This window comes from Podarcis gaigeae, assembly GCF_964106915.1.
Source record: "Podarcis gaigeae genome assembly, chromosome: 11".
In the NCBI taxonomy this organism is placed as follows: Eukaryota; Metazoa; Chordata; class Lepidosauria; order Squamata; family Lacertidae; genus Podarcis; species Podarcis gaigeae.
In genome coordinates this window covers 40066926-40093303 of record NC_139687.1, presented here as the reverse complement: position 1 = coordinate 40093303, position 26378 = coordinate 40066926, and the positions used below count along the sequence as shown (strand labels likewise).

At 42.1% G+C, this 26378-nt stretch overlaps 1 protein-coding gene and 3 long non-coding RNA genes across 8 annotated transcripts in view; 2 read left to right on the top strand and 2 right to left on the bottom strand.

The window, feature by feature from the left end:
- Positions 1–8783: 8783 nt before the first annotated feature.
- Positions 8784–14045, bottom strand: LOC310827566. Its single transcript, XR_014556419.1, has 2 exons — positions 13983–14045; positions 8784–11557 (listed from the first exon to the last, which is right to left on the bottom strand). It is a non-coding gene; the product is annotated as an uncharacterized lncRNA (long non-coding RNA).
- A 668-nt stretch (positions 14046–14713) lies between these two features.
- Positions 14714–16312, bottom strand: LOC310827546. Its single transcript, XR_014556389.1, has 2 exons — positions 15877–16312; positions 14714–15475 (listed from the first exon to the last, which is right to left on the bottom strand). It is a non-coding gene; the product is annotated as an uncharacterized lncRNA (long non-coding RNA).
- KIF2A (kinesin family member 2A) overlaps positions 15468–26378 on the top strand; it is a 47584-nt gene continuing 36673 nt past the window's right edge. For 4 of the 5 annotated variants that reach the window (XM_083703525.1, XM_083703522.1, XM_083703521.1 and 1 more), the window contains exon 1: positions 16337–16655. In XM_083703525.1, the coding sequence (XP_083559651.1) occupies positions 16592–16655 (64 nt within the window). In that variant the 5' untranslated portion in view covers positions 16337–16591. Of the gene's footprint in view, positions 16656–26378 lie in introns of all 5 variants that reach the window. The other variant, XM_083703523.1, reaches the window with a different exon arrangement.
- LOC310827574 lies at positions 16946–19349 on the top strand. Its single transcript, XR_014556428.1, has 2 exons — positions 16946–17052; positions 17470–19349. It is a non-coding gene; the product is annotated as an uncharacterized lncRNA (long non-coding RNA).

Here is a 26378-nt window from a genome sequence, read left to right as displayed (position 1 = left end):
AACATTTGCTGGTGAAAATGCTTACATCCATACTGTGATAAGTTTTACCTGCTGGTAAAGCCTGTTTTTAGACGCAAGTGTAGACAAGGAAGTTTTTCCTGGTCAGTTGGCAACCATAATTACTATTCCTCCCTTTTTATATTTGATACTTTTACTATAGGCCAAATATCTAGAAAAGGGCTTTGTTGTTTTTGAAACATACATAATCATGTTTGCCGTTGAGTAAATTATTTTGCTCAAATTTAATGATGAACAGACTAAATAAGGTTTCAAGAAAACAAAATGTGACGTAAATATTTTGCATACTTGCCTTTGAAGATTTATCTTCTAAAATATTAAAAATAAGTGAGCTTTATTTCCACAGAAACAGATTCCTGAAATAAAGCAAGCTTATTGTGCTTTATACTGAAGACTGGCACAGCTGTCTGATCATCAGCTATGATCTTGCTTTTCCACTCAAACATCAAAGCAGCCTTTTGTGGCTTGTCTTACAAATGAGTGTCAAAATGCAGGTTCTTATTCTATTTCACAAAAATGCTTCAGATTTCAGAACTGATAAGAGAAGCCCTAAATAATACTTTGTTGGTATGATAAATATTTTGTTCCACTAAAGCCAACAGTCTCTGTCCATTTTATATTCCTGCCACAGTGTTCTTTAGCCTTCTTTGTAGGGAAATTTCCATCAGAAAAGCTGTGACAGCTTGAAACAGTGTAATACCTTACTTCAAAGATTTAAAAGCATTAAGCCTCATGCCAACAAGCTCCATCCTAATTAAGGAAGAACTAGATTCTTGGCCACCTTTGGTCTGTACAGTCCACCAATCCTGCACTTTGCAAAATCAGATTACAAATACATTATAATGTTCTAGATTTACACTGGTGAGATGTAAAATGTCATATTGTCAACATTGTTATTTTAAATGTAAGATGGAAGCAGTCTTCAGATTTGGGTTCCCATCCATTTTTATCTATGACCCTATTGCTGTTCTTTCAAAAGCAGATAGACATACAGAAGTTTTGCAAGTGAAGCTTCCCCCTTCACTTATCTGAATGCCAGAGAAAGCTGCTTCTAATTTTTGGTGTAGCTGATTGCTCTTAAAAGGAAAAGAAGAACCAATAAGAGAGCCAACAATCCTATTACACTGGTGTGAATAAGAATGTGTCAGTCTGAACTCTATGGTTTGTTTTTGTAAATCATGCCATAAATAAAAAGACTGACATAATTGAGTATATGACAAGAGACCTTCCATTATGAACTTTCTTGAGCCCTGGTACCAGTCTGCTCTTTAAAAACAAATGTCCTGAGAGGCATTCAGGAAATGTCCTGATCTCCTCACACCTTGTATAAGGATCAGCACATGTAAGTCTAGCTACCATTAAAATCTATTTAACACCTGACTGGATTGCCATCAAGATAATGTTTGAGACAGGAAGCGGACAAGGATGACAAGTTTTGCTATCCTTCTTCCACCTGTTAATTAAACAGGATGGGCAAAGTGGGAAGCAAGCACAAAACTCTGGGATAAAATTCAATAGCACAATAAAATTATGGAAATTATAGGAATTGCTCATCCCAAAGGCCCCTCCCTTCTCCATTAGAATGTGCTGGCTGAAATTGGGATAAAAAGCCCTAGATTTTAAAAGTTTAGCTAGCTCTCAAACCTCCAACGAGAATTCTACTGAGTGCCCTCAAGGAATCCAACATCCACTTTTGTCCTAAGGACAGGTATAATCTTCTCTCCCCCTTCCATTTTTTGACTATCCATGTGGCTTCTGTGGTAAAATTGCCGTGCCCATTTCTATATGATTACAGTGGTACCTTGGGTTAAGAACTTAATTTGTTCTGGAGGTCCGTTCTTAACCTGAAACTGTTCTTAACCTGAAGCACCACTTTAGCTAATGAGGCCTCCCGCTGCTGCCGCGCCGCAGCCGTGCGATTTCTGTTCTCATCCTGAAGCAAAGTTCTTAACCTGAGGTACTATTTCTGGGTTAGCGGAGTCTGTAACCTGAAGCATCTGTAACCTGAGGTACCACTGTATTGGGAATAGTTAGGGATTCTTTCTCTCTTCAATGAAGGTGTGTATGTATGGTAGGACTTGCAACATTTAAGAATTATAAAGATATAAGGACTGCTAACAATTATGATTACAAAGACAATGTCACACAGGATAGATTTGATAAGAGATGTGGTATACTGGAAGTTGAATTTGCTTAATCATGTCAAAAAAACTCTTTTCCAAGTGAGCTCAAGATAGAGCACAGAAACAAACTCTGCACTCACATAATTGATGCAATTTAATGTGCACATTTTGATTAATTTTGGTGTGCATTCTCTAGTTCCATGATTTGTCCCAAATAACAAAACATAAAATACAAGATGAGGTTAACTTACATTGTAGAGAAGACTTGTATTATAAGACTTCTGCAGTGATTTGAAATAGTAGCATACTTTTTGTTTTTGTGCAAAGTGGTATGAGTATGTGCTGGGCAGTAGGAACAAATGACTGGAAGACAAGTGACCAAAGTCTAAAAAGTAGCCCTTGGCCCATATGGAACACAGAAACTCTGGGTCCTGGATATTGAGGCACACAGATAAGACTGCTGCTGCTTTGACAGTGCACATCACTGCTGATCTCCAAACAGATAGCAGCTTTGCAAAGCTAGTGGCATTGCACACAACCTTCTCTGTATAGTGAAGTATAGGTAAGGGTTTGGAAGCATTTAATTATGCACAGCACTCTCATGAGCATAAGACCCAGTCTGAAGGACACGCCACACATTTTGTTGTTGTTTAGTCCTTTAGTCGTGTCCGACTCTTCGTGACCCCATGGACCAGAGCACGCCAGGCACGCCTTTTTTTTATATAAATATTTTATTAAGATTTTTGAATAAAAATGCAAAGATAAAAAACAGTATAACATATAACATACTTTCTTAACATCTTTGGACTCCCTCACACCTCCCGCTCCCATTTGCATCATTGTCAATTCTTGCCCGCAATTTATCATCTTGTTTACACTCTTGTGTCAGGTTCATTTAAATATAATCTGTTAGTTCTCCAATAGATTTATAATTTTCCTCAAACTTACTTATCATCTTAATTCCATCTAGTTTAGTGGTGCACAATTATTTATGATCTAGCATCCTTTCTTAACATTCAACCAAATTACAATATTTTTTTAAATAAGTCTTGAATTTCTTCCAATCTTCTTCGACCCTCTCCTCTCCCAGGTCTCGGATTCTGCCAGTCATCTCAGCTAGTTCCATATAGTCCATCAGTTGCATCTGCCACTCTTCCAGCGTGGGTAGATCTTGAGTTTTCCAATTCTTGGCGATAAGTATCCTTGCTGCCGTTGTTGCATACATGAAAAATGTTCGGTCCTTCTTTAACACCTTCTGACCGACAATGCCCAAAAGGAAGGCCTCTGGTTTCTTAGTGAAGGTATACTTAAATACCTTTTTCAGCTCATTATATATCATTTCCCAGAAGGCCTTCACCCTAGGGCAGGTCCACCAGAGGTGAAAGAATGTTCCTTCATTTTCTTTACATTTCCAACATTTATTATCAGACAAATGGTATATCTTGGCAAGTTTAACTGGGGTCATGTACCATCTATATATCATTTTCATTACATTTTCCTTCAAAGCGTTACATGCAGTGAAGTTCAACCCAGTGGTCCACAACCTTTCCCAGTCCTCAAACATGATATTATACCCAATGTCCTGTGCCCACTTTATCATAGCTGATTTAACCATTTCATCTTGTGTGTTCCATTTTAACAGCAAGTTATACATTCTTGAGAGTACCTTAGTCTTTGGTTCTAACAGTTCTGTTTCCAACTTCGATTTCTCCACCTGGAACCCTAGCTTTTTGTCGTTTTTAAAGACTTCTTTAATCTGAGCATAATGTAACCAGTCTCGCACTTTGTCCTTCATTTTCTCCAAACTCTGCAATTTCCAATTGTCTCCATCTTTTTCTAATATTTCCCAATATTTTGGCCATTTGGCCTCCATATTGGGTCTTTTTCGGGCCTTAGCTTCCAGAGGTGAAAGCCACCTTAGAGTTTTGTTTTCCAATAAGTCTTTGTATTTTGTCCAGACATTAAACACTGCTTTCCTGACAATATGGTTCTTAAAGGCCTTATTGCTCTTAACCTTATCATACCATAAGTATGCATGCCAACCAAAAACATTGTTAAAACCTTCCAGGTCCAGTACATCAGTGTCTTCGAGAAGTAGCCAGTCTTTTAGCCAGCAGAAAGCTGCGGCTTCATAGTACAACTTTAGGTCTGGCAGGGCAAAGCCCCCTCTTTCTTTCGCATCAGTTAATATCTTAAACTTAATTCTGGGCTTTTTGCCCTGCCAGACAAATTTAGAGATATCTCTCTGCCACTTCCGGAAGCACTCCGTCTTGTCCACAATCTGTAGTGTTTGAAACAAAAACAACATTTTTGGCAATACATTCATCTTAATAGCAGCAATTCGGCCTAGCAAAGAAAGCTTCAATTTTGTCCAACTGTCCAAGTCTCTCTTAATTTCAGACCAACATTTTTCATAGTTATCCTTAAATAGACTCAGATTTTTTGCTGTTATGTTTACCCCTAGGTACTTTACTTTTTTAACCACAGTTAGTTCTGTCTCTCTCTGAAACCGTTCTGACTCTGTATCTGTCAAATTTTTCCCCAACACCTTGGTTTTCTGTTTGTTTAATTTAAATCCCGCCACCCGACCAAAGTCTTGAATCAGTTGTAGTACTCTTTTCGTACTAGATTCTGGCTCCTGCAGGGTCAAAACTAGGTCATCTGCAAAAGCTTTAAGTTTATATTGTTTCGCTCCGACCTGAATTCCTTTCACCAACCGGTCCCCTCTAATCATATTCAAGAGCACCTCCAGAACCGAAATAAATAGCAAGGGGGAAATAGGGCAGCCTTGTCGTGTTCCTTTTTCAATTTTAAACTCTTCTGTAACCACATTGTTAACTATCAGTTTAGCCTTTTGCTCTGAATATATTGCATCAATCCCATTCTCAAAACCCCGTCCCACTCCCATTTCTTTTAGATTTCCCTTCATAAATTTCCAAGAGATATTATCAAAGGCCTGTCTTCCACTGCCTCCCGCAGTTTGGTCAAGCTCATGCTGGTAGCTTCGAGAACACTGTCCAACCATCTCACCCTCTGTCGTCCCCTTCTCCTTGTGCCCTCAATCTTTCCCAACATCAGGGTCTTTTCCAGGGAGTCTTCTCTTCTCATGAGGTGGCCAAAGAATTGGAGCCTCAGCTTCACAATCTGTCCTTCCAGTGAGCACTCAGGGCTGATTTCCTTAAGAATGGATAGGTTTGATCTTCTTGCAGTCCATGGAACTCTCAAGAGTCTCCTCCAGCACCATAATTCAAAAGCATAAATTCTTCGGCAATCAGCCTTCTTTACGGTCCAGCTCTCTCTTCCACACATCACTACTGGGAAAACCATAGCTTTAACTATGTGGTCCTTTGTTGGCAAGGTGATGTCTCTGCTTTTTAAGATACTGTCTAGGTTTGTCATTGCTTTTATCCCAAGAAGCAGGCGTCTTTTAATTTCGTGACTGCTGTCACCATCTGCAGTGATCATGGAGCCCAAGAAAGTAAAATCTCTCACGGCCTCCATTTCTTCCCCTTCTATTTGCCAGGAGGTGATGGGACCAGTGGCCATGATCTTTGTTTTTTTTGATGTTTGAGCTTCAAACCATATTTTGCACTCTCCTCTTTCACCCTCATTAAAAGGTTCTTTAATTCCTCCTCACTTTCTGCCATTAAGGTTGTGTCATCTGCATATCTGAGGTTGTTGATATTTCTTCCGGCAATCTTAATTCCGGCTTGGGATTCATCCAGCCCAGCCTTTCACATGATGAATTCTGCATATAAGTTAAATAAGCAGGGACCAAACATGATCCATCTGGAGCAGGAACCGGCAAGCCACTCCAGTATCCTTGCCAAGAAAATTCCATGGACAAGTCAACAGGCCACACATAGAAGCCTGCTTCTGATTACTCGGTGGATTTAGGCATCTTCCCTGAAGCTTTCAAAAATATACCTCACCAATCATGAAGGACAGAAATGTGCCATTTTTATGAGGTTCCCAGGATCCAATGGGCATACACATTTGAAAGGTGATCACTACTGAATTTATATGTTTGTACAAATGGGAACTGCTTTGTATACTAAAATCTGCAGAAGCTTTTTTTCTGCTTTCAAAGTACTGGCTTATAGACTGGCGTGGGAAACAGCTGAATAGTAGAACATATGTATCTTCACATGTAGAAGGTGCTGGGGTCAAATCCTTGTATCTTATTTTCAGGAAGCTCTTCTACTGTGGAGAGCTAGAATACAGCATAATGAAGTAGATGGGTCAGTAGTGAGATGAAAGCAGTTTTGTGTCCACATTATACATTTTGAGATAGCAACGTAAGAATAGAGCCCTCATTAGTCTTATAATACAAGTCTTCTCCACAATGTAAGTTAACCTCATCTTGTATTTTATGTTTTGTTATTTGGTAAGACCCAAAAATCAATTCTATTTATTTATTTGAAGGATTTTAACCTGCTCTTCAGTTAAAAGGGCTCCCAAAGTAGCTTATAAAGATGAATAGTAGGACAGTTCCTGCCAAAGTCCTTCACGACAAAAGATTGGGAAGGAGAAAGAAAAAAGTTGTTATAAAGTTGCTTTTCTGTCATTAGGAAGACATTGTTCTAAGAGCATTTAATGACACAGAAAAGGGGGGGGGGATTACAAACTGAATTTCACGCATCCCAAGATGCTTACAGAGAATCTAGGGCTCAATAATATTCAGAACAAATGTTCAGCTGCTAGCTAATAACTTTTTTTTATTATCCCTCACTAAAGAATCCCTTTCAAATGTATTTGACTGAAAAGCAATGCCCAACATTAAAGTCTAATTTCATTCAGTTTGAGAGATTGCTAGCTTGGATTCTTCAACAGCTCCATTTGGCAAGGTGCAAAAATACTTCTGGAGAGCTACCAAGTATTTCTTTCCCCCAGCAACTTGAAGTGAATGTGGCTGCAGGGATACACTATCTTCTGTCTTAACAGGAACAGTGCACGCTGCTGATTCTTAAAAAAATTTCAATAGTAGCATGTTCAAACTGGATTTTCAATGAATATTTAACGGGGGAAGGTATCTCATTTTCCTCTCCATGAAGAGAGGCCTGTGAACACATATTTACAATATGACAGGAATGAGTAAATCTAGTCTGCATGGATCCTGCTGTGACTTGGAGAGGGGGAAAAGGAAAAGCATGGAAATGAAATTAGCCTATTAACTCCAGTGGGTGCATATTTAGTTATGATAGCTGTTGTACTGTCATAAGTTTATGCCAGCACAGAGAGGTGGGTTTAAACTTGGTGGAGGAAAAGATCCTGCTAAGCTGGCTACTCTTCCAATCCTCCCCAGCACTGCCAGTTTCTTTTCCTTGGCAAGTTAACATTATTTTTATTTATTTCTTACATTTATATTTCATCTTTCCTCCAAGGAGCTCAAGATGGTGTACAAGGTTCTTCCCTCCGCATTTTATCCTTACAACAACCCTGTGAGGTGAGGCAATGTAGCACTTACTCTGCTTTATGGTTAGGTAAAGGTAGAGGGAACCCTGACCGTTAGGTCCAGTCGTGACCAACTCTGGGGTTGCGGCGCTCATCTCGCTTTATTGGCTGAGGGAGCCGGCGTACAGCTTCCGGGTCATGTGGCCAGCATTACTCAGCCGCTTCTGGCGAACCAGAGCAACGCACGGAAACGCCGTTTACTTTCCCGCCGGAGCGGTACCTATTTATCTACTGGCACTTTGACGTGCTTTTGAACTGCTAGGTTGGCAGGAGCAGGGACAGAGCAATGGGAGCTCACCCCATCGCAGGGATTCGAACCGCACACCTTCTGATTGGCAAGCCCTAGGCTCTGTGGTTCAACCCACAGCGCCACCCGCGTCCCAGGTTTATGGTTACAAGGGCATAAAAATACCCTTAAACAAACTCTAAATTACACCAGTGTAAGGGACTGAGTAGTAGTAATCTTATCTACATCCAGAGGGATAGGATTGAATTGCAGGTCAATTTGAAATGTATTTCTTCTTCAATTAAGCTTCCATTTCTCTCCTATAGCCTGACAGTAGAGCCCATACAATTTTCTGACATAGCTGATCCTTTCTAATGCTTCATTAAGGAAAGTGGTAATGAAGGAAAGACATCTACCATTAGGAAAGGTCTTGGGACCAGAAGGGTCAACTTCTGCAATTTTCTGAAAAGAAATCAAACTTGAACTGTGCCCTTCAGTGAATGTTTTCAGTTATGTAAAAGTGAAATCCAGTTAAGGGAGGGAAATGTTTCTAAAAGCAAGAGAAGATTTAGGACACAATTATTCTGTCCTCTGGACACAGTTTATAGAAGAAAGGAAAAATATGAATACTAAATAGTACAATAAAATATATTAATATCTGCCATATTTTGAACTGTAAAAGCTCTGCATATTTCAGTTAGAATTAAGTAAACATCAGTTATTAATAACTGTTCTTTTTATTATTAAACAATCACTTGTCTCCCTTGCCCCCACCAATACCTAGCACCAAGATACAGCCAATTTCACTTAATTGGTTTCAGCCATAAGCTGTAATGAACACAAACATTTACAGGAGAATATTGTTGCATACCACCCTCAATCTCTGAGTGGAGCAAGATTCCAGGGAGTTCTAGACTCAGGGTCTGTTTCTTTTGGAAAATGAGGCACCGCAGACAGTGGTGTCTTTAGATATATGGTTTATTTATACATATTAACAACCAGAGCATATGATAGAGGGGTTCCTTACATTACACTCCAAGAGGGTCTTGCCTCTTTCAAATAGACATTAGCCATCATGCCCTGCTTTCTGCCTTTTTGCTTTTCTGTCACGTAACTCCTCTCAACCCTAAGCTCTTGAGGGGCTTCACCCATTTACTTTTTTGCAAAGCGTCCCTTTGATCCTCTGTAGTCTTCCTAATGGCCTTGCTTAATTTACTTTCCTTTTGCTCTCTCTCACACACACCTCATCTTCTGGCATCTCCACAGGCACTGATTCTTCCTGCTCCCTCTCTTCCACAGAAAGCACACAGGGGGTGAAGAAATCAATTAACAACAGCCACTGCACACTTACAGGCACCCCCAATCCCTCCTGCTCCTTTTCCACAGCAGGCTCCCAAGGAGTAGAGAAATTAATCAGCATTTCCTTGGCTTCAGGCAGTGCACACTTCTCTGAAGCATTGTCTTCCCCCTTGCCTTCAGCTAATGACTGCAGCCCTTTGGAGTCCAAGCCTCATAGCTGCCCATCCATGCTCTGGATCTTTGGCCACCCCTTCCCTCTGGATGCCATGCAGCTGTGCTCCTGGGTCACTTTTAATCCCCTGTAGCATCACATCAAGCACGCTCGCACGTTGCATGGAGTCACACTTTCCACTCCATGGAGACTTCCCTACCACTCTGCTAGTCGTGGCTCTATTATATCAAACAACTGGTTCTGCTGCTCCATCTGTCACCACTGCTGCTGCTAGAGCATCTGCTCAAACTGCTTGTTCTGATGTTGTTCTATTCTCTCAAGCTGCTCAAGGTCTGTAGATATTTCGCCTATTTCAGCACAGGCGCACCTTACTCACAGGCCCTTCCTCCAGGAAACCCCACTTCTGACACCAGTGTTGCACATCTATTCTTGACATGGTCATAGCGCACCAGTAGTGGGTTTATTCTGCTTGATTACTTGTTCTGCAATGCTTCTACATTATTGTACCAAAAACAGGTAAAAAATAAACCAGAATATTTGTGGGATAACAAGTTACAGGATTTCAGCTAGAAGTGATGGGATATGCACTGTTTAGAAATGAAGCCATGTGACTACCCCAGAACCTTTGCAAGCATAAACAGTATAGAAAGCAGGATCATGTGTGACCACCCTGATATCATCATGAGCACAAATTGTCATGAATGCACAATAAAATGGACATTTACAACAAATGTGGTATTATGGTTTCAGAACACTACCTGCATACTAATTTTCACTAAATAGAAATCTAAGCAAATGCACTTGGATATAAATGCTGTTGTTGTAAAAATCTTTAAGAGACATCACTTTAAATTATATTTCTACTCAAAATATGTGCAAGCTCAGATATGATTAATTTTTGAAATCCATCCTCTAACCTCAATAAACATTATCATGGTGATGGCTATATAGCAAAACCAAATATTATTTCTTGACAGAACTATAGGAAATTGAATAAAATGCTGTGTGGGGATTTTTCAGTGGTGTCGCTTGTCTTTCCCTACACAAAAGTCTACTTTTTTATTTCAGAGCAAAAAGAATAGTTTAAAGCTTTGTATCACTGTAGATGCAACTGTTCTTGTATTTGCAGTACTTTGTAGTCTTGCTTCCTAATGCTATTATTCATGAAGTGTTATACTCAGCTGGGGGTAGTGTTAAAAAGCTACACCATACGGTGAATGAGATGCTTAAAGGGGGATTGAGTAGAAAGGAGGGGACTGGAAGAGAGTTGAGCTGCTACTGCTGCTTCAGTGAAGTCACAATACTAGGAAACAAAAATGTCCACTTTCAGCTATTCAGCTACCATGAAATCATCTTTTCTATTCAGTATTTGTCATTTTCCAAAATCATATCTATATCTAAGGCTTATTAGTTTTTAAAGATATCATACACACGAATAATAATGTGACAGAAATCCAGAGTGCAGAGTGCTCACCTATTATTGTTTAGTGAACGATTGTCCAATACAAGAGGATTTTGACTTTTTCAGGTGCATAAATTATATGCAGCCTTACTGTTTTATGTGAACAAGTGTCTGAATTAGAAAAATTAGGAGACAGAAGTGGACTGGTGAATATGCACCAATTTTATTTTGGTCAATTAAGAGGAATTGCTGTTCTTAATAAGGTTAAATTGTTCAGGTGGGAGCAGGAATTAATACAAGCTGTTAGTTTTATTGAGATGATTTTACTACAATTGCTGAAAAGGGGAAGCTTAAGCACAGTTCTGGGGAAATTAGTTTTGCTCATGTGCACAAAGAAATTAAGAATATTGAAGTCCTCTGGGCCAAAAGGAAAAAAGGGAAGTGGACCAATATAGCCTGGTGGACCTGCCCACATTTTAGGTTCCTTAATGTTAACTAAGTGTGTTTGAAAAAGTAAATTAATTCATTAACATACTTAGATAATGCCAATGTCTTAAAAGTTTCCTGTAACAAAAGTATTTTAAGAGGCCAAACTTGATGAGAGGATGTTTCTATTTTTTCTTAAAAGTAACTGATTTGGATTGATGTAAACAGCCCTCTCCAAAGCTGCTATTTGCCCCACCTTTAGATCAGGAAAACAGCATGGGATAAGGTTAAGTCCTTCTTCTGCAGTGCTGCAACCTTGATACTCCTCCAGAGGCTGCTTTTAAGAGTACATAGAAAGCTCGGGGCGGGGGAGAGCTGGGTGTTGACCCTTAAGCAGAATCTCTTGAATTCTGATCTTATACACCATCCATACTCATCTGGGGAGGAAAAAAAGATGTAGGGTGTTCAATAAATACAAGTTGTTTTTAAAAGTATGACAAAAAAAATTCCTTCCAGTAGCACCTTAAAGACCAACTAAGTCAGTTCTTGGTATGAGCTTTCGTGTGCATGCACACTTCTTCAGATACACAGTACCAAGCTCATACCAAGAACTGACTTAGTTGGTCTTTAAGGTGCTACTGGAAGGAATTTTTTTTGTTTTGACTATGGCAGACCAACACGGCTACCTATCTGTAATTAAAAGTATGAGTTACCTTTTAAATAGCCAATTAAAAAGTGGGAGGAAGATGCTTATATAAAGCAAAGCTACCAGCCTAACTGCCACACCAGGGCTGAGTATCAGGCCTAAATCTACATTAATCAGTGTTCTCAAACCTTCCTCCAGTGTTCCCAGGAGAAATTTCATGGGAACAGATTTAAGGGGCTGTACTCTTTCATGTGCTTCCCTTACTTTTCATATTATAGATCACTGAATTCATTTTGATTGCCTTTGTTCTCTGGAGTACCCAGATCAAAACTAAACACTGAAGAATCCATGAGGAAAGACAGGCAAACTACTAGGTAGGTGGAGGAATGTTTACTGCTCTTGTCACCAGCTTGTTTTGACAAGGGAGTACAGTGGTACCTCTGGTTATGAACCTACAGTAATTGGTTCTAGAGGTCCGTTTGTAACCAGAAACCACTCATAAAATGAGGCGCGCTTTTGCTAATGGTGCTTCCTGCTGTGCGTGCGCCGCCGGAGCACAACTTCCACTCACATCCCGGGGCGAAGTTCGCAACAAGGAGACCTACTTCCGGGTTAGCGGAGTGCGTAACCCGAAGTGTTTGCAAAGGGGACGGTACGTAACACGAGGTATCATTGTATGGCAGATCAGACTCCTGATGGATGCCAAGGCCCACTGCTGAAGACGCTTCACATTCACACCCTTTTCTTGCCTCTAGGGATGGAAAGTGGGGGGCCAGATTCAGTACAGGGACAGAAGCTCCTTCTGATCTTCAGAAGGAATTAGGTGAAGAAATACAAAGGTTCATATTCAGGATCATTTAGATGGGATTAGTTACTCTCTAACTACCATACCACACTAAAAAATAGGGAGGTCAAAAAGGAGTGAGCAGAGGATACTCCCCATGCTTTCAATTAGTATGCATTATGTAGGAACTCCAATCCATGTTATTTATGTGTATAGAATCAGGAAAGTTGTTAATCCAAGGCAGTTACTGTGAATTACATGTAGTGATTTTGTACAAAGGGCACAGGATTAAGGTCTTTAATGTGTTGTTTTGTGCAGTTGTGGAGATAAAACTTTGCATGCCTAGTCAAACAGGTGTTTACACTCCACCAACACAAGCAGGTGTTTATACTCCACCAACACAACAAAGGAAGCAAATTGTGACTGTGTCGGGTAGTTAAAGCATGCTTAGAGCCACTATGATAAACTGGTTTGTGTTGGATTTGGAGCTGTATTAAAATTCCTGCTTGGGCACAAAGCACACCGGATAACTGGATGAGACACTGGATGATTTCCTTCTCTCAGTTGTTTTAAGGATAAAAGGGGTAAATACCTGAAACTACACAAAAAGGTGGAGTATAAACACTTGTTGCTTATGTCAGTAACTGGCAGGATGGGCTAAGCCAGTTGTAAAGAACCTTTAGATCACCAGATGTTGCTGAACTACAATTTAAAAGCTCCAGAAAGTATGGCTAATGACCAGGGATGATGGGAGTTGTAGTTCAACATCTGGGTTTAACTTGGGTTAAACAGTGGGGTAGGGTCTGGGCTGATGCATTACATGTGAGTAGTACCATTGCTGCTTGGGGGGTGATATGTGTAGTTGTACTGGATGACAATACCAGTAATGAAACATGAAAGCATGTTTGGTAAGCAATCCAGCTGATTGACCACAGGGACCAAGAAAGCTGGACCACGGCAGTTTAGAGGTGATAAGGGTGATGATTTTGAGGAGGAATGGGTGGATTGATTCAGTGCATGTATAGGTCAACAGATCTCCCCGTCTAAAAGGTTGCAAGAGGACATAGAATATCAGGTTACCTTATTAAGTTCACAAATCTTGGCCCATACATATTTTCTGTTGTGAAATGACATTAGTAGGGGGCAGTTTGAAGCAAAGTAATGCTTTACCCATCCACATCACTGCCCCCTTATCATCTCAGGTTCCAAAGCAACCCCAGATGTCTGCTGCAATTATTTTTCTCTCATGCATCATGTTGCAATTCCAAATTCAGAATAAATTTTGAACTCTTATGTCATTCAGTGCCATACACAACCTCCTATATGGTGAATCATCATAAGGATAGTGAACGATGCTAGAAGACCCCTTCCCACTGTTTAATCCACCCTGCCAGCTACTGTCTAGGCAACAAATAGCCACAGATCAACTCACAGCTTGATTTATCTAATGAGGCTCAGGTGCTTCATAAGGCAAAACAGGACGAGGGCAACATAGAACATGGTTCTATGTTCTAGAGCTGGTTCCAGGTGCTTCATCTTCCTTATTTAATTTGGGCCTGAAAGAGCAAGGGAAAGTGTGGGTGCATTAACTGTAAGTTGTAAGCACAATTTGTAACACTGTAGATCATTAGTGATTATGGGGTAGGACTGTTAAGATATCACACTTAGCTTCCAACATCCTAGCTTTAAGAACTTGATTCAACATGAGATGTCTTAAACTGCTAGGTTTTTTAAAACAATTCCTTGGGTTTTTAAAGGGAATTATATTAAAAGATTCAAGTTCTGTAAAATATGATAGTAGTTGCTTGATAATTACTAATTTTTGAATGTATTCCTTAGTTCTCAGTTATAAATGCACTTCTATTAACATACCCTGCAGTGAACTGCAACTTGTGGTTAAATGCGGCAGATTCAAGTGCATTTCACAGTGCTATAGCATGGACCTGCACAAAGTTGGGCCTAACAATAATTATTTTATGCATGGCATTTCAGTTTTGAAAGTTGAAAAAAAGTTGAACTGTGTGTATCTGATTGCAGGTAGTGCCCATGAGTTTTTTGGGTTTCTAAATGTGCATCAGGGCCCCAAAACACTGGCAATCCCTGTTCTAATCTTTACACCATAATGCCATATTCTATAACAAAAGAAACAGGCACTTCACACAAAATCCTTAGGTAGTTCCTTCTGCAAATATTGTAGAAGTGGCAAAATTCTGAATTCAAAATTTAAACTACACGTACACCATAGTTTTTGCTGGGAGCTGCCAGCATAGGCTTCAATAGGGCAGGAAAATCTTAAATTTTTGAACCACTGCCCAGAACTTCCACAAACCAATGAAAGCATGCCTTCTTCGGCAAGCCTGAATAAAATACTGTACACCAGCAGTTTATCAAAATGGGAAAGAGATGTATGAGATGCCGGTATCAAAACTGGGAGTAAAAAGGGTCAAGGTGTCCATTTTAAGCACTATTTAACTTTCTGTACCTGTATAAATTATCGGATCAATTTTGAATCTGGCACATCCATAAACCTTATCTTGGTTGTCATCCATCTGTGTTGGGAGACAATGGAAGGGTAAAGTCAAACCGCTGGAAAGTTACAGCACCTGCTGTGGCTAGAGACAGATACAAGAGAGTCATGTTCTATTGCAGTTGGGGAAGATGAAGGCGTCCCATGGTGTACCATGGCGTTTCTTTCTGTGCTGCTCCCAGCAGGCATTTCTGGTCTGGTCACTGCTGTGATTACATGACCTGTCTCCAAGTGCTGCGTTTACCTACAAGGGATTTCCACATTGCCAACCTTCATGTTACATTTACAGAGCTCTTAACTAGAGTTGGTCTGCCATTTGGCCTGGTGCTTGAAGCCAGCTCCCTGGGGATCTTGCCATCTTCCATTCTGTGGACATGGCCAAGCCAGCGTAGACGTTTCTGAAAAAGGAGTACGAACACGCTGTGAATGTGGGCTTGGGAGAGTGCATTTCTGCTTGAAACTCTGTCCTGCCATGTGATGCCCAAAACCTTCCTGACGTGGCACATGTGGAAGGTGTTGAGGACTTGTCCCTGATGGTCTAAGTTGCCCATGACTAACTTCCAAAAACAGCATGCTCAACACACAAGCCTGGTAGACCTTCATCTAGGTATTGGACCTTTGCATCGCATTCTCCCGTACCCTTTTGGAGAGGCGAGCCATTGCCAATACGCTTGTCCGGCTCAGGGGCATGTAGCTGATATGCCAAGTATATATATGGCTTGGCAGGTGTCATTTTTATGAACTGCCATAACTTTGAGGCTTGCAGTGTCAGACCCTGCATGCTTTCTTTCCTACTCACCTTATAACTCAAAGGGCACTCTTGTGCCCCTTTTTAGACTCAAGGCAGTATCCTGCGCAAGGAGCTGAGCGTTGAACCTGAGTTCAAATTTCACCTCGCGGTTCAAGAGATTCACTCGCCCGCCTCGGGCAAACCGCGCACCCTCTCCTCGCCAAACGGGCTAGTAGCAGTCGGTACCTAACACCACACGGAAGTTGGGCGGAGTAGGGCGGGCTTGGAAAGGGCGAAGGCAGCAGCTGTTCACGTCTGAAACGTTAGGTCGTCCAGTGTGTGGCTCCTGTGAGGGAGCGAAGGAAGAGCAGGCGGCAGAGCCGGGGAGCCTCTCGGCCGCGGGCACCCCAGACGAGAACGAAACGAGCGCCGAGTGGCGGCGGCGGCCCCCGACGTCTCCTCACGCCAAACTCGGGCAACTCGCCGCCTCCGCCGCTACTCCAGCGGCCGCCCCGCCTCCTCCCGCCCCTTCAAGCCGGTCCTGCCGTGACGCCTCCATTGTGTGCGCAGCCGCAGCGGCTCCCGGCGACTGTTGTATCCGGCCGGCGCCTTTTTCTCCTCCTCCTCCACCTCCCTTTCCCCCCCTCCCCCTTCCCCGTAGAAACTGCCGCTGCCGTCGCGGGCGCTCCTTCTCCTTCTCTCGCGCCCGGCGGGGCCCCGAACAGTCTCTTCTTCTCTCCCCCTTCCTCTCCCCCCCCCCCCGCTACCGTCACTCTATGACGCGATGGCAACGGCCAACTTCGGCAAGATCCAGATAGGGATCTATGTGGAGATCAAGCGCAGCGATGGTGAGCCGGGAGGAGGGAAGGAAAGGGATGGATGGAGGGATGGATGCAATGGGAAGGGAGGGAGGGAGCGCCGGCAGCCTGCTTCCTCCTCCTGCCTGGCTGGCTGCCGCCCTTCTCCTTCGGGAGGGGGGAGGGGCCGGGGCCCTTTATGCGCGCGGGGCCCGCGGAGGACACGAGCCGCCCCTCCGCCGGGGCGTGTGGAGGGTTGCGCGTGTGGGGCGGCGGCGGCGGCCGCGGGCCTGTGGCGTCGCCCGCTGTCGTTAAGGCGCTTTTTGTGTCGCCTCCTGTGATGGTGGCAGCGGTGGGGAGGGAGTGGGCTTGCGAGGGACTCGGGGCGTGAGGCTGCTGCTGCAGTGCTGTGGGGAAGGGCGGGCGAGGAGGAGGAGGAATGAAAAGGGTGTGTGTAAATATATAGAAATGTGTATGTTTATAAATGCACACATATGGTGTGTGTGTGTGTGTGTGTGTGTGTGTGTCAGGAGGTGCAGGGTGGGGGGGGGAAGCCATGGGGCGGACGGGTCAGTCTCGAGAGGTTGGGGGAGTGACAGGGGAACGGATGGGGAGCTGGTAGGGAAGGGCGTGACCCCCGCCCCACAATGCGTGTGTGGTGGTGCAGGAAGGGGGTCGGGGTGTGTGTAGGGGGGGGATCGGCGCCCGCGATGGTGAGGTGGGACAGCTGCTTGGTATGTGTAGTAGCATAGGAAAGGTGAGGCTTTGGAGTGGTTTGCTCGATCGCTTGGAAGAGGAGGAGAGTGGGCCCCCCCCACCTTCCCCTCCACAAATGCACTGAGCAAACCTGTCATCTCCCCAACAGGAGCGTGCTTTAGAAGCACACAGATCGGTATGAGCTATACATCAAACGGCCGGATGCAGTGACGCCGAGGGAGCTTTACCTCTCACCCCCCCCCCATCGCCAATTATTCGACAAAAATCTTACAATGGTGTGTTAAATGAAATAGAATCACACACAGCCTTTTGACACCCGGATGTTTGTATTGCCCCCCTCCCCCCTCCCTCACAAAGAATAAGGTTCCTGTGTTGATTCAGTGTTTCCCTTTTTTGCCCTGTATTTCCTGGCAGCAGCATGTGCGATGCTTTCTATAGATGCAGATGAAGTTCGTGGGCGGGTGAAGCTTGGGAGCGATTACCCTTGGATAGTATGACTACAGCGTATTGGAAGGCTGCAAGCAGAGTGAATCGATGGGCCCATCTCTGTTGCTCAATGGATGGGGGTGATGTCGTCTGTTGCTAGCTGGCCTCGTTGATGGTGGGGTGGGGTCAGCTTGGGATTCTTCCAACAATGCTAAATAATTGGGGAGAGGAGGGAGGACATCAGGTGTTTATGTCTGGCAGAGGTATTTAATGCTAATGTACTAAAAGGGAGAAGGAGCACATAGTATTTTTAACTGCTTTTCCTTTCAACTCTTCTAATTGCACTCTGAGGACTGTGTTTTTATCGCAGCGTTACAGCTACACATACTCATATAATGGAATTAAGTGTGAGAGGGTGTGTGAGAGAGGCTACTCATTATTCAGCTGTGTAATTTAAGAAAGGATAAAAATTCTTATTCCAGCTTCAGAGTGACCCAATGGGGGTGTGTGGGTGAACCTTGCCACAGTTGAGACAGGTGGGTGAATGAAGCAGACAGGGTAGAATAGTAGTCTAACTGAGTAGAAATATTTTCTGCATTGGAATGGTGGCATTCTGTTCTTCTGATCTGCAAACCCATTCTCATGATTCTAAGAAGTAAAACTCTGGCATTGCTTGCTTCAGCCAGTGGTGGAGGAAGGTGGGAGGCCCTGGACGCCATTTTCCTACTTGGAGAGACGCTTTGATATTCCAGCCTTCCTCAATGCTTGTGCCTTTCAGATATTTGGACTGCAGCTGCCATTAACCTCAGTCTGCCGGCTGGGACTGTTGGGAGTTGTAGTCTAAAATGCCAGGAAGGTGCTATGTTGTGGAAGGCTGCCCAGATCTTAAAATGTAGTTTTCTCGTTTACATATAGCAATTAATTTGGTTTGGTTAGTCACCTGTCATCACCAAGTGTTTCTAAAAGTCTGTTTCAAAAGTGGTTTGACAGGATGACTGCTGTTGGAAGAAAATAACTATAAGCCCTTGAAAACAATTCAATGGTTCTTTAGAACTGAGTGTTTCCAAAACAATGAGATGCTTAATATCTAAAATCCCAAGGAGTGATATTTCTGTCAGTTAAATGAAAAAAGCATTGGGATTCGGTTTGTGTGGAAATTTGTAACCACATAAATTTATTTTAATGTTTCCACTGTATCTTTCACTTTATATAAAAAAGAAACAGGGAGCTCTTTTCTCCCTGGTCTTTAAAACTGGCATATTCAAATAAGACCACCTGCAAATAGCCTTGGATCTAGTCCTTTTACTTTTAAGGAGAGTTTCCAGGCAGGATGGGTTTTTTTTGTGGATTTCTGCAAGTACATGGGTCCAAGTAAGTTTAGTATAAAATTGCAGAAATGTTGGGTAGCTTAATTGTTTAGAGAGGGAAACAAAGATATGTTGCTGTCAGAACTGTGACTTGTAATTTTTCCAGCATTTTTTATTAAACATTTGTAAAACTAGAGTGATATAATACAGTTATAAAATTTAAGACTTGGTTATAGTCTGCAGTTTGTAGAATCACAGTACTAGCAGTATATAAAATATTTACAAATTTAAAATAGTTTTTGTTGTGGTTCTTATATATCTGTTGTTAAAAAAAAAAAGAAGACTGACCAACATACAAAGCTGCATAGGGCGTAGGTGAAATGAAAGTTGACTATTAAGATTATCCCAACAACTTTTACTCCAGTTTTTAATAATGTCATAAAACCATAGAATTGTAGGGATGGAAGGGATACTGAGGACCATCTAGTCCAACCCCTGCAATGCAGGAACATGCAACTGTTCTATACAGGGATCGAATACAGGGACCTTGGTACCATGCTGTAACCAACTGAGCTATCCATGTCATATATAGATGAATGGATGGGGTACTTACCGGAGACACATTGAAATATATAAATATTCTGTCCCTTGCAGTTTGTGTAGCTTTCCACTGTGGGCAAGACGGAAGCAACTCAAACATTTATTTCTTTAAATGATTTATATGCTGCCCTTCAGTTCATAAAATTGTCAGGGTGGCTAGCAATTCCAAGTAAAATACATACAATTAACAATAAAAACAATACATAAAATTAAGTTAGTACAAAAATGAAAAACAGAATAGTATAAAATCAGTCTGTTAAACCCATCTTAAGTGACATACTTGAAGGTCTAGGCATATTGGAATGTATTTTACCAGGTGTCAAAAGAGCATCCTGTTTGGTGCTAAGTGAGCCTTCTTGAGGAGGACAATTCTACCTGTGGACACAACACCACAACTGTAAAGTTCCTCTCTCCAGTTAGCACCCATCTAATATGAAGGTGATAAGACTATGAGGAGTGGTTCTGAAAGAATATCTGTATAATATTCAGGCAGTTGCATGTGGGAAGAGATGTTCTATACCACTGGCCAATTTCTCTTGATGCCTCCATGTGATCATGTATGTTTCTAAACACTGCTTGTTTCATTATAAAAATGCAGTTTGCCATTCATTTTCAACTGAAGTGGGTGGGTAGGCAAGTGTTTCCCACCACCTTCTGGAAGCCACTGAAAGAGCATTTTGTACCTTCGGGAATACAAAGCAATCATTTGTTGTTTCTCATCTTCTGGCATACTGACAAGACGGAAGAAAACTTTGGTCAAACAATATGTTACATGCAGATGTGTGTGTAACCCTTGGATCAGCACTTGGCTGGGGACAGAATCTAGGGGATATTCTATTTACATTAAATTTTTGCTGAAGCCCCAAGCCAAGAAACCTGGGACTCCCAATTGAATGGCTGAGTAGCAGCCCTCCCACAAGGCACACCCACTCCTAAGGTATGTGCAAGAAATGGTGTCCTGCAACTAACAACAGTGGATCAACAAGAGGTTAACAATGTGGGAAGCAGTACACAAATCGATTTTAGTCTAAAATGTCCTACTTTCTTCCAAAGGAAGTCTTACGCCCTTACAGTTTAGGGTGCAGTGCAAGCAGCAACCCTCAACAGGTGGCACCAGAGGATGGTTTCTGTGCCTCTGCAACTCCATGCTGATAGGAATTGCTTCTCTTAGGTGGATTTCTGAAACAGTGATTTCAGACAGTAGTAGTATAGCAAGCAAAGCTCAGCGATCCCTAATTGAAACATTATACTGTATGGGAGGCCAATTTTCTCCTCTTCACAAAGAGAAATGTATCTTTCTCACCAGATCTGTGACCGCTGCTCTCCAGAGGCCACTTTCTGTTGGGGTGAACTAGCATCAGCACAAGTGACCTAGGCAGCTCTGGCCAACATACAAATGAATGTGGCATGTTGGGTTGAACACTTATGTTTTCTCTGCACTTTCTGCTTCTGCTTGGTGTTACCTTCTCTACAGCTTTAAATGTGTTATGTTATCTCATGGTTCTTTTTCACAGGCAAAGCTACTTACAGAGTGTTGCTTGGAATCATGAGCACAGGGATACACAACCCCCTATTTCCTGACTCCAAATTGCTGTTTCTTCCACTGTTCCACTTGGATGTTTGCCTATAATTGAAACTCTGAAGGGAAAAATAAAAGAGAATTTGGAATAAATAAATGATGAACAGGGAAAGGGTTAAGCACCAACAAAGCCACACTTTTGATTACTCTCTGGAAGTGCAAGTACTCTCTCTTTCGAAAGAGTAATGCGGCATATATCTGGGTGTAATATCTCGCTTGTCCTGAGGGAGGAAGAAAGCCAGGAGCAAAAATGACATAGGGTTTGTTTCCTGTCCTCCACCTCTTGACTTGGGGATTCCTCAACTTCAGTTGGATACCTGGACACGAGGGCATTAACTAGCAAAATAATTTGCTGATCAGGCTGCCAGGGCAGCAACTCACATTACTTATATGAAAAAAGATCACGAGTAATTTATCTCAATATTTTAAGTTCCTGGAAGACAAGTGGCAAGACCAGTATTTTAGATTGTGGTTAAATATGTAATTTCAGAACTGAAGGAATAAAGTTAGTCTGCCTCAGATAATGATTGGCCATGCAGTCTATTCCCATCAGTATTGAAAGAGGTCCTGCCCACATTGGCATGCTGGTGTCCATGATTCTCAAGTCCATGGCACGCCTTCGTGTGCACCCAGTTCAATACTTAGCTTCAATTCTGGGTTGATCTGTCAGCTTTCTGTTCCTGGACTCCTTGGAAGGCAAGGCTGTCTTGAGGGGCAGAGGGAAGTCAGTGACAAAATACCGTATTTTTTGCTCTATAAGACTCACTTTTCCCTCCTAAAAAGTAAGGGGAAATGTGTGTGCGTCTTATGGAGCGAATGCAGGATGCACAGCTATCCCAGAAGCCAGAACAGCAAGAGGGATTGCTGCTTTCACTGCGCAGTGATCCCTCTTGCTGTACTGGCTTCTGGGATTCAGAATATTTTTTTTCATGTTTTCCTCCTCCAAAAACTAGGTGCGTCTTATGGTCTGGTGCGTCTTATAGAGTGAAAAATACAGCAATTCTTTTCTATTTGCAACTGTGTGGTGTAATATGACCTAACTTCCACTGCGCCATGAACTTCAGTATTCTTGTCTTCTACTTCCTGGTTAGCCAGCTACTACCTTAGTCATCCAGAGCAGCTGTGTTTGTTAGTGCCTTATGTGTAACACCCCATTGTTTCCTGCTGCTGTGCAGTGCTAGGTAATTAGCAGCAAGAAAATTCACCAGCAAACATGCCAGGGTCTGGATTTATAGACAAGCAAGAATACTTCATACATGAAGAGGAATATTTAATTTAATGGGACAAGGTAGCTGTGACTATGATGAGTTCTATTAACTTCAATGAAAACGGGACATCTGCATAGATGCTCTGTTGATATATGCTGAAAACGGATCCTGTTGAAGTGCCATTTATTTTTTGCACTTATTGTGTAATACATATCTAAGGTCAGAAATGCCTTTTACATCAAGAATTGTAGTATGCACACTGGTTTATTTGTTGACATTAGACCCCATTACTTCCATTTTTTTATGTCCACTCCCATTTTGAAAGGTTAGCCTTTTACTTAAGAAAAAAACTTTTATACAGTGTAGAAATGCCTGATTATATAAAAGCTGCTAGAACTGCATCAACATTATCTTTGGGTGTGTGGGGGTGGAATGGACGTTTAGCCCATTTAGTTCAGAAGTACTTACTTCTTGGGAGGTGTGTATAGACTGGCAGCTGCAGCGGGTAGAAGAGAACTGAGGTATTGAAAACTTGTTAAACTTAGACTGCAATCCTGTGCCATTTACCTGGGAGTAAGTCCTATTGCACTCAGTGGAGTTTACTTTAGTAGTCCTGTAAAGGACTGTACTGTAATTCTGCAATTTTAGCAAGTCATGAAAAGATGTGCACAGTAATGCACTTCTGAGACATAGCCACCTGAAAAAGCTAATTAAAGTTTCAGCTCCCTGCATCTTCAGCTACATGGGCCTCTAGTAGCAGGGCTTCCCTACCTGATACTCTGAAGAGCCTGTGCTAATTCTTGTACATAATACTGGGCAGTACTGACCTGTGCTCTGACTTGGTTTAGCATTAGGCCATTTCATACATTTATATGATGAGTAAGCATTGCCCCAGCGCAATTAGATGAGTTGGCATGTGGCTATTAGCTTTTTAAGGATAGAATATTGCCTCCCATGCTGTTTAACTTTCCATTCTTGAAAGGTAGAAAGTAAGAACCCTACACCTTGTTTCCACAATACTCTTAAGCTCAAAGGAAGAAACAAGTTCTAAGGCTTGAATGGTACTGTTCACTTTTCCAGCTTTAGTTCATGAGCTTTCATTCTAGAAGGGGGAATCCAAGCTGCAGTCTGATACAGCCAAGTGTAGGGCAATATTAGTGCTCTGCTATGTTCTCTAGATTGAGGGCACAAGGAGAAGGGGACGACAGAGGACGAGATGGTTGGACAGTGTTCTCGATGCTACTAATATGAATTTGACCAAACTGCAGGAGGCAGTGGAAGACAGGAGTGCCTGGCGTGCTCTGGTCCATCGGGTCACAAAGAGTCGGACACGACTAAACGACTAAGCAACAACAAATGTTCTCTAGAAATTGAGGCTGGACAGGGAGCGGGGACACAGAAAAGGAATTTGGGAAGTTAAGTTATGAATAATAGCAAACTTAAAGGTAAAGGGACCCCTGACCATTAGGTCCAGCCGTGAACGACTCTGGGGTTGTGGCGCTCATCTCGCTTTATTGGCCGAGGGAGCCAGCGTACAACTTCCAGATCATGTGGTCAGCATGACTAAGCCGCTTCTGGTGAACCAGAGCAGCGCACGGAAACGCCATTTATCTTCCTGCCGGAGCGGTACCTATTTATCTACTTGCACTTTGACGTGCTTTTGAACTGCTAGGTTGGCAGGAACAGGGACTGAGCAACGGGAGCTCACCCCGTCACGGGGATTCGAACCACCGACTTTCTGACCGGCAAGTCCTAGGCTCAGTGGTTTACACCACAGCGCCACCCGCAAATAGCAAACTTAAGTGATAACTAACCACTAAAGTTTTATTTGTAATGCTGCACTTAGACTTTCTGTTTGCTGCTGTTCTACAGCTTAGTGTTTGGGGCATAAATTTTACATTTAATGAGCAATGGAAGGAATAGATCACCATGCAGATATGTAATTAATGCAATTGGATTGAAGTGCAATATTATGACTCAAGCTTTAGACTAGTTTTTTTTACTTCATGTCTTTGGTGTCTGAATCATACAATGTGTAATATTATAAAGTAAAACTAGAACAGGCTTTGTGGTTATAATAAATAATCATGGATTGTGTAGCTTGAGGTGAGGAGCAAAAGTGTAAGAGGAACAAGTCAAAAGATTTACATCTTAGAAGGGTGGGGATAAGGATATTTCACAGACATTGTCAGTGTCTTGCACAGTGAGAAGTGTGCCTCCATTTCTGGTAATCTTTCAGTCATGTACATTTTCCGTATTTTCCTTTTATGGGAGATGCTGTAGAAAGAAGACACATCTCTCTGACACTTTAAGTCATGTTGCAACCCCTGAATTGGGCATTGAAGAAGTCATAGGAGCAATTTTTGTGAGCTTGTTTGCAGCCTTGATAACCTGCAGTTATCTTCTTCAGAAGATTGCCTTCACTCTAAGCTAGCTTTGTTCACTTTTGGCGAAGTTGGCTTATAGTCAAATCTCATTGGCTGCGAGGCATCACTGTTGCTAGAAAGAGGAACTATTTTCATACACAAAATCCTGCCAGTGCTGCAGTTCATGAGGCTGTGAATGTTGGTGAACCACCACAATGAAGTAAGCATTTGGCGGGGGTGTGTGTGTGTGTGTGACAGGGTTGGAAGCTATTTGGGGGGCCTTGAAGGTCTCCTCACATGCATTCCTACAAATATGTGGAGTGTCAACAGGAAGAATGGAAAAGAACTGTTCACGTAGGAGAGATAAGGATAGCAAAGTGTGAAGGTAGGGAATTGCAGGAAGAATAGACCAGATTATAAGGAAGTATTCTGCTTTTTTAAAAAAGCATCCAAGTGTATGAAGGTAGACTTTTGCAACCTTTTTACTGGAGTATAGACAAAAATAGACTTGTTAAATATTTAGGATTCACACTGAATCATTTTTGAATATAATGGGTAGCATGCCTACCTTTCACTAATTAGTTTGCTTGAAGGCTTTGCAATGCATTTTGTGTTATTATATAGTCTCTTATTTAACTTTGGTGAAAAATCCATTTGGAAATGGTTTGAAATCTGTTTTTTCCTCACTCAGTCTAGTGTACAAATCAATCTAGTGTACAAATAGTTAAAAAGCTGTGCTAGATCAGATGAAAAGTCCATCTAGTCCTGCATCCTGTTTCCGAGAGTTACCAACCAGAAGACTCTGGGAATCTTGCTTATAGGTCATCAAGGGAATAGCCCTCTCTCACTGCCTCTGCTAGCAACTGGCATTCAGGTGCACACTGTGTCTGCCTGGAGGTTCCATATAGCTAGGAGCAATGGATATATCTCTGTGAATTTAATCCCCCTTTAAAGCCATATTAGCTAGTGAACATGACAATATCTTGTGGCAGTTTTGTCTGTTAGGAATCTCCTGCCATTCAGTTATATTGGGTGACCCTGAATTCCAGACTTACTTGAGAGGGAGAAGAATCTATTATGTTCTCTTCCCTTCCCTAGGCATTTTTTTTTTTTTGGGGGTAAATGAAAATCCCTCAAATTTGCTAGCCATTTCCTTGTAAGTCCTCTCTTTGTAGGGAAGTTCCTTCAGTCTCCTGATAGTTTTGGTTGCTTTTCCTTGCAACTTTTCCAATGCTACAATGTCCTTCAGACGAGGGAACCAAAAATCCACAGTTACGCCTTATGTCTGTGTCTAGGATGAGGAATTCCTTGCCCATTCCTACTAAGCATCATTCATACTTTTTTTTCAGGCGCCTGCTGTTTACACCATTGATTATTGTGCACTGTCCTGATGTTAATGGTGCTCCAGTTGTGGAAAGGAATAAGAATATTGTCATACTGGTCTATTTTATTTTCATTCCCAAGCATGGGATTTGCCTTCTCATAGGTACCGTATCATGGGCCATTTTTTTGATTAAACTATCCATAACTTCAAGATCTGATTAGTTATACCTCAGCAGTTTATTACTCCA